Source organism: Malus domestica, chromosome 15 (assembly GCF_042453785.1).
Source record: "Malus domestica chromosome 15, GDT2T_hap1".
Taxonomy (NCBI): Eukaryota; Viridiplantae; Streptophyta; class Magnoliopsida; order Rosales; family Rosaceae; genus Malus; species Malus domestica.
Window position 1 is genome coordinate 43,896,502 of NC_091675.1, and position 8,742 is coordinate 43,905,243.

Below are 8,742 nucleotides of genomic sequence, written 5' to 3' on the forward strand. Positions count from 1 at the left end.
ATTTCACAAAGGCGGTCAACGAAAGTCAACAATCTCGCCTCTAAGGTATTTTTATCAATTCACACTTTTAAATTTATAGAATCGTAAAATTAGGAACGGATTGTCACATACATTTTACCTAAAAAAAATTTGGTGCATTTTACATAAAAATTTGATACATTTTACATATAACAAGTGGTATATTGTTTATGAAAATTGGTACTGTATAAATAAATTATGGGTAAAAATAAAATATTTAAAAACTATAAGTACAAATAAAAATATAAAAATATGGGCACATAAATAAATTAAATATATTAGTAAATTGGTACAAATTAGTCATTTATTACTACAGTCTATTAGTATTTCTCTTCACTTGTAAGTTAGATGTGTTAGATTTGATTCTTGTCAAAAGCATGTTTAAACTATATTATTGCTAACCTATTGTGAAACTAAGCCTACCTCTTCCCCTTAGTGTAGATAATAATGTTTGTTCACAAAATAAAAAAATGGTTGCAAATTGAAAATGAGGTGCAAATTAAAAATTAAAATATATGACACAAATTTTAGCCATAAGGATAAATATTCCAAATGTAATGGTTTTAACCCTTTTCACAACAAGCAAATTGCAATGAAATTCAGATTAAAAGATTACCACATCCTTGATTAAAAAAGAAAAAAGAAAAGAAGCTTCCCTACGTGTGACTGTGCGAGAAAACTACCCAAAAAACAAAAAACAAAAAATAAAAGAAGTCCCGCGAGTCAAAGGACGTGAAAGGCATTAACATTTTTGTCAACTACCAAACTGCCCAAACGCTCCCGCCACTCACCAAGCACTGTTATTCACACACGCGTCACCTCTTGGATCTTCCACGTGTCGCCCTGCCAGAAGCTAGCCGGCGGCCATCTCCACTACAATCCCTGCGTCCTCCCCGCACCCAACCAAACCACAGTCGTAAATATTTCTATTTATTTACGATTTACCCACGACACATTAAAAAATCTCTCGAAGAGAGAGAGAGGCACAACTCATCACAGACACGGTGGCTAACCGCCTCATATTTTTAAAAACATTGGCATTTTAGAGAGAGAGAGAGAGAGAGAGAGAGAGTTGATTGTTCCGTCACCGTCGCTTCCTCCGAAACCCCAACTCTTCCTCCAAATAACCGTTTCTCCCACTTTCACGCGAAACTCGCTTTATCCGTTTCGCTCCCTCCGCAAAATCCCAATACCCAACAAAATCACAGAAGAAAAAAAAATTTAAAATTAAAAAAATCCAAATGAAACTCCTAACCATAATCACAACCATAACCGCCGCCCTCCTCCGCCGCCACGTCCGCATCCCCACCCGATCCCAATCCCAATATCCCCCAATTATTTCCCTCTAATTCCATATGCATCCCTTCTGCTGCATCTCCACGCTCTCCGATCATTCACCGGACCTCCACATGACCTCCTTCGGCTCCAGATCCGACACCCACGCCCGCATCGCCAAAATCGACCCGAACAGCGTCAACAATCACAGCTACAGCCACAGCCATTGCAGCGCCGACTACGGACGCCTCAGTCAGCGCACCACGGCGGCTGCTGCTGCTGCCGCCGTGGCAGTCGTGGCTCGGCCGCCCTCGGCAAGGGAGCAGCCGGTCGACGTCCAGATAAACGACATCGTCGGGAATGGTGTGTCCGGAATTCTGTTCAAGTGGGTGAATTACGGCAAGGGGTGGAGGCCGAGGTGGTTCGTTCTGCAAGACGGAGTTTTGTCGTATTATAAGATTCACGGCCCTGATAGGATCTTCGTTACGGTTGAGACTGAGAAAGGATCAAAAGTCATCGGCGACGAATCGATGCGGCGGATTTCGAGGCATAAGAACGGCATTCCTCACAAGCTCCGCCGCAAGCCTTTCGGCGAAGTCCATCTCAAGGTTCTCGGTCTCTCTCGATTTTCATTTCTATATGATTAAATCAATTTTTATTAATTCCAATGTCAGTTCGAATTCTAATCCGGTCCACATTTTCCTCGTTGATCATCGAGCGTTTAATTGTTTTTTTTTATTTTAAATTTTGTATTTCACTAGATACGTCTTAATTTGATCAAATTCTGCTAATTATATTTTATTTGATTTGTGCTTGATTCTATATCGAATTTGATGATTTTTGATGGTTTCATTCTCAGGTTTCGAGCATCCGCGAAAGCAGATCGGATGATAAGAGGTTTTCGATCTTCACAGGCACAAAGAGGTTGCATTTGAGGGCAGAGACTCGAGAAGATCGACACGAATGGGTGGAAGCATTGCAGGCTGTGAAAGACATGTTCCCGCGGATCTCCAACAGCGAGTTGATGGCTCCGGTCGACAATGTCGCCCTTTCTACTGATAAGGTGAGGCAGCGGCTTGTTGAAGAAGGTGTTAGCGAGGCTGCCATTCAGGACACGGAGCAGATAATGAGGACTGAGTTTGCCGCGTTGCAGAACCAGCTCTTGCTGCTCAAGCAGAAGCAGTGGCTCCTTATTGACACGCTGCGACAGTTAGAGGTATGAAACCTTATGCCGGTTGAAATTTGGAGTATTCTTCTTTGGTTTCTTACAATGCAGAAATTCTAATTTTCTTAAAACCACCAAGTCATTTGCTAAGGGGTTGTTTGGTTATAGTGTGTTCATCTTTTGGATTAGTCATTGTTGTGATTCATTTGTGTAGAGTGGGAAAATGAGGTTTATATTTCTCTCTCAAATTTCTGTACATTATAATTTTGAATATAATCAATCTTCTTAATTGTGTTTGTCTGATCGCAAGTGGTGGATTACCCTAGTTCATAGGGCCTTCCTCTTCAACCCACTGCATCCCTCCCATGTAGAGTAGGATATTGCTTGTATAAAAAAAAAATTGTGTTGGTCTGATCTTTGAGCTTGAGTGAGTTGAGTGTTAGACTGTTAGTTAATGGAAGGAGCAAAGGATTCATTGCGATATCACTTGACTAAAAGATGACATTGATCCCGCACAAACCAGACTATTCTTGTATAGTTTTCCGTACGCTTTTGAAAAGGTAAAAAAAAAAACCATTGAAATGACTAAAAATTGGCTGGTTCTAGTTCTTTATTTTCTAGATTGTTTGTCTGAAAATTGATGTGGGCTGAGTGTTTTCTGCATATGGCATGACCTTTTTTCTTGGGGCATGGGTAATGTGATATGTGTCGAAGGATTAATGGAGGTTAAATAACAGGGTATTTACAGGTTTGTGGAGGCTAAATATGGAGTGTTTAGGATGCTACAACAAGCTTAATGTGGTTCTAATTCTATATTTTCTAGATTTTTTGTTTGAAAATTGATTTGGTTCTAATTCTATAATTCTATGTTTTTATGATCTGAGGTGATGCCAAAAAAAGACCACGCCTCTCTTTTTGCGGTTTCTACAAGAACATGTTTTACTGTTGTAGCCTTACCTCCACGTTCCACCTCTTATTTATGAAATACGGACGGTCAAGCTATGAGTTTTTAAGGAATTAGCTTATCCAGGATGGTTTAAATTCTCTAATGTTTTCAGTTTTGATTTACTTCCAGGTGGAAATATGTTACATGGATTTCTTTTTCATAGCTCTACCTCTGTTTTTTTTATTTTTTTTTTTATTTTTATTTTTAACAAACGATATTATTTACACTAAGGGGATAGGGGAGTGGACGAAGCCTCACAACGGGCTAGCAATAATGTGGTTTGATTTCCTAGGTTTTAGCATCAAAATGTTTGAGAACTAAAGTGCTTTAATCAAATTCAAAATGCCCTAAAGACCAACCTGCTTTTGCCGTACCCCATTTTCATAATGTTAGCACCTGCAAAACTACCACATGGTCTCCTTAAAGGTCCCATGCCCCATTTTCATAATGTTAGCACCTGCAAAACTACTCCATGTACTCCTTAAAAGGGCATATATCCGTAGGCCCTCACACAACTAACTACTCATGCTAGATTTTTCGTTTTCTTTTTGTCTCTTAAAAAAAGGAGAAATTTAATTGAATGAGGAATTTATTATTATTGCATAAAGAAAAGAGTTGTGGACTGATGGCATATTACTAGATACCAAAATAAGGAAATTGTACAACGCTGACCATTTCGCTAATGTTTATTAAGCAATATTTTTATGAGGTATCTTGTGTTCATACAAAAGTTTGCTTTCTTAAGAGTTTAACTTCTGGTGCAAGGATTTTGGCTCGTCATTTACTTCATTGTTTCTTGCTAATAAATTGATATTGATACTGTTTTTTGTAGACAGAAAAGGTAGATTTGGAGAATACAGTGGTAGATGAGAGCCGACAGTTGAAAGATTCTGGGGCTTCCTCTAGATCAAGGCAAGACAAATTCAGTGGTATGCATTTAGTAGAAATGGTGTTCTATCATAATTTATGCTATTTTAGTCCATCATGGTGTTCCATCATGATTTATGCTAATTTAGTCCAGCATTGATATTAACTTTTCAGAAGGGAGTGCCAGTGAATCAGATGAGGATAATGAAAGAGTTGATGCTGCAGAAGAAGAAACAGATGAAGAGGACAATGCTTTCTTTGATACTCGTGATTTTCTATCATCTAGTTCTTTTAAAAGTAATGGGTCCGAGTATCGGATATCATCTGTGTCTTCAGACGATGAAGGGATAAATGCCATTGAAGCAGAAGATGGTCTTGATCCATCTATGAGATCTGTTGGAACTAACTTTCCTCTTGTCAAGCGCCGTAATAAGTTGCCGGACCCTGTTGAAAAAGAGAAGAGTGTTAGTCTTTGGTCAATGATTAAGGATAACATTGGGAAGGATCTCACAAAAATATGTCTTCCTGTATACTTTAATGAGCCTCTATCTACTCTACAAAAGGGTTTTGAGGATTTGGAATACTCGTATCTCCTTGATCGAGCATATGAATGGGGTAAAAGGGTAAAAGACCTCAAAGCCATCCTCAATGCAATGCTGTTAAGAGTCTCTTCGCAGCATTAGATTTCTTAAATGAGTTAAATCATCTCGGTGCTTTCATGACTCATTTTTGAGTTTCTTTTATGCCCTGCAGGGTAATAGCCTTATGAGGATACTTAATGTGGCTGCTTTTGCTGTGTCTGGATATGCATCAACTGAAGGAAGAATTTGCAAGCCATTCAACCCACTATTAGGGGAAACATACGAGGCTGACTATCCAGACAAAGGCCTCCGATTCTTCTCAGAGAAGGTGTGAAAATTACTTCAGAACTGAATCCGTAGCATACACTATTCTCTTGTAGACCTTCTGTTCAGCATTTGACTAGTAATTTAATTCTCAGAATTGCAAGTTTTCTCTCTACAAATTGACTGGTGCATTTATCAAGTAAATCAAATGGTTTTTACATGTCTAGTGAAAACATTGAATCTTATATTTAATGCCACTGTTCGCTCAATGTTGAGCAATGTATTTTGAACCTTTAATTTGAGTCGTGGGAAGAGAAGTATTGTAATGCAACGAAGCTTGAAATAAACAGGTTTAATTAATATTTCATAATGAGTCAAAATATCTAGAAATATTTGTTTAAATGAATCTAAACATCTAGCCATTGAGATTTGATAGTTTGAAGCTCCCCGGGCAGGCCGATTTCTCAATATGTTATCTGATAAAGTAGAAAGGGATTATACCAGAAAGAAATGAGCCTTGTTTGAGCAGCTAACTAAAGTAACGATAAAAAATATCAGTTAAGCATATGGCTTTTTTCATTATGGTTTATATTTATCGACTTAAAACACGCTGACAGTCTCATTATTGTTCTATTTCTCCTATGTATCAAAAAGTAAAAATCCTTGTATTTTGGGTGTCAGGTTAGTCATCACCCCATGATTATCGCTTGCCACTGTGAGGGTCAAGGATGGAAATTCTGGGGAGACAGCAATTTGAAGAGCAAATTCTGGGGTCGCTCGATTCAGCTTGATCCTGTTGGTGTCCTGACCTTGGAATTTGATGATGGGGAAGTTCTTCAGTGGAGTAAAGTATGAAGCTGCCCCACTCAGCTATTGTTCATTATTTTCTAAGGTCGTGTCTAAAAAATGAACTCTTTCTGGCCAGGTTACAACGTCCATTTACAACCTTATCTTGGGAAAGCTTTACTGTGATCACTATGGGACAATGCGATTACAAGGAAAGCATGAATATTCATGTAAGCTGAAATTTAAGGAGCAGTCTATCATTGACCGAAATCCGCACCAGGTACTATTTTCTTTTTTCAATTTTTATTTCATTTAAGTTGTTGGTCTCTGCATTGGCACTTTAACACATTTATTTTTTATTCTTGTTTCCATTAGGTACATGGTATAGTTCAAGATAAGAATGGGAAAACGGCTGCAACAATGTTTGGCAAATGGGATGAGAGCATGCACTACGTTTTAGGAGACTGTTCAGGGAAGGGAAAAGGATCCGACTCTTTATCTGACTCCCGCCTGCTCTGGAGGAGGAACAAGCCACCCAAGTTTCCAACTAGATACAACTTAACACGCTTTGCCATCACATTGAATGAACTCACACCTGGACTGAAGGTGATTATTTGATAGTTTATTCCTTGGTTTGATCCGTCTTATCTAGATATTACTGGTATGGAAAGTACTGTTAGAAACTGCTAGCAGATTATGATTCCCTTTAAGTTTGATCGCGAGCAGGAGAAGTTGCCCCCAACAGATTCAAGGCTCAGACCCGATCAAAGGTATTTGGAAAATGGGGAGTATGAAATGGCAAATGCAGAGAAGTTGAGGCTGGAACAGAGACAACGGCAGGTAATATTGCATTTCAACTATATGTATCACATTTTAACTCCACATATAAGCACCTGCCCGGTGTCAATATAAACTAAACCTAGGTTTCGGGAATACTAGTAAAACTTAAAAACTGTTTAGCACGAAATCAAAACAACGGAGCACGGGTTTAATTCATGCAGTTCTAACCTTTCAATAAGGATGAATCTAGGTGTTGGGCCTTATAGTAATGAGAAAGGCACGTACATGAACTGTTTAAGCTTCTTGCAACAATGACATTCTTAGGCAAAACCAGTCGGACCTTTCGGTACGTTAGCTGGGGTTTCCTTACGTCAAATGTATTTACTGGTCTATGGTAAATGATGGGATGGTGCTTTGATGTCGAATTCAGGCACGAAAGATGCAAGAGCAGGGTTGGAAACCGCAGTGGTTTGCAAAGGATAAAGGAAGCGACACATACGGCTACACCGGTGGATATTGGGAGGCAAGGGAACAAGGAAACTGGGATTCATGTCCTGACATTTTTGGGCAAGTCCCTTGTGAACCGCAACTTGACTGAAGTTTATATTTTTTTGTGGTTCACCAATTATTATTCTTTCTTTTTTTTTTCTCTGAAATGGGATGGTGGATGCTGCCGATTTCGAGCAGTTATAGAGTCCTCCCTTTATTTGCATATAAAGTAAAAATTGAATGAATAAAAGTTTAATTTTTTTCACCTCTCTTTTAAGCGATGAGTTCGGTATGGTTCGAGTCGAGTGAATGAACGTAAATACTAATGGGTGAACAAAGCTGGAAGAAAATAAGATTTGTCTTCATTTTTTGGTTTGTAGGAACCCAACCCAACCCCAATGAGTAATTGGTGGAGTCGTCGGGCTTAGGGTTTTTATGAGGTAGTAGCATATTAATCTTATTTAGCATTGTATGTAGTTTTCGTGATCAAATATGCATGTCCAACGTGAATCGCAGCAAAACTCATGGGTTAAGCCTTGCAAGCCAGTGAATCGCTGCACATTGATAATTATGAGGCACTTTCGGTATGTGTTAGATTTTTCTTCTCATAGTCTTTTGTCAAATGTACAAGTTACACGACCTACAAAAAATCACAACCACAAGTACGAATAACAATCATCGTTCTAAGATTTGATGTTGAGTAGAATCCATAACCACTACATAAGACTTTCCTCAACATAGTAAGAGAGTGCCAACAACTATGAAGGCTCTCCTTAACATAGCAATGAGCAACCACATTCATGAGGTGGAAGATGGTTAGAAGATTGAAGAAACAAAGAGGAGAAGAAATGTAAGAGATCAAGAAGGATTGTTACCGATCGATGCCAGAGCCAAAGACAAAAGTTTGCATTGATTTTATTCTTAATTTTCTCCATTGGTTAAGATTTTTTTCTCTCTACATTGTACGTAGTTTCAATCATGTTGTACGGATTTGCTTATTTCTCTTCTATTGATATAAATGGGGACTCGTAATCGGTAATTTTTTTTTTAAATATTGGAGAGAGTAACAACATTAGACCATAAATAAGTTGAATGTATATTGGATCTTAACTGTAAGCTGTGCCTACTCTCCAAAGTAACCGAAAAGATACATATGTGTTGTGCAGAGAAAAAGCTCTCCCCTCTCTCTAGAAATCCCACCTCCCCTTGCTCCGGAGAAATTTTTAATTGTGACGGGAACATGAGTGGTATACCACGTGTTTTTATGTAAGTGGTAAGAAATTTTATTTTTTAAGTTATCAACTTTTTAACACACATATCTCACCATTTGTATAATGACACGTGGTGTACTACCTCGTGTGCCGGTCATATCGAAAAATCTCTCTTGCTCCGCTCCCAACCGTAGTTGATTCCATTTGTCGTTTTGAGAGTCAGTGGCATGTTTTCCCGACATACATCGTCGTTTCCTAGGTGTTTATTGCCAATTCTCTGGTTCTCTCTTTCCTTTCTTATTTTCTTCGTATCTTCCAAACCCTAATCTCAAGTTCGAGTCCCCTCCGCTGCAAACCCAT

General features: G+C 38.7%; 1 protein-coding gene across 4 annotated transcripts; it reads left to right on the forward strand.

The window, feature by feature from the left end:
- Positions 1-913: 913 nt before the first annotated feature.
- Positions 914-7,436, forward strand: LOC103401859 (oxysterol-binding protein-related protein 1C-like). 4 transcript variants are annotated; one of them, XM_070814899.1, is made up of 10 exons: positions 914-1,901; positions 2,153-2,509; positions 4,237-4,333; positions 4,446-4,894; positions 5,025-5,180; positions 5,798-5,965; positions 6,042-6,182; positions 6,278-6,508; positions 6,614-6,742; positions 7,113-7,436. In XM_070814899.1, exons 1-10 carry the CDS (start codon positions 1,374-1,376, stop codon positions 7,278-7,280), a joined length of 2,424 nt encoding a protein of 807 aa, XP_070671000.1. In that variant the 5' UTR covers positions 914-1,373; the 3' UTR covers positions 7,281-7,436. The 4 variants fall into 4 exon arrangements, with proteins under 4 accessions (XP_070671000.1, XP_008338793.3, XP_070671001.1 ...); XM_008340571.4 differs by having other exon boundaries at positions 6,629-6,742; XM_070814900.1 differs by having other exon boundaries at positions 981-1,901; positions 4,449-4,894.
- The last annotated feature ends 1,306 nt before the right edge of the window (positions 7,437-8,742 follow it).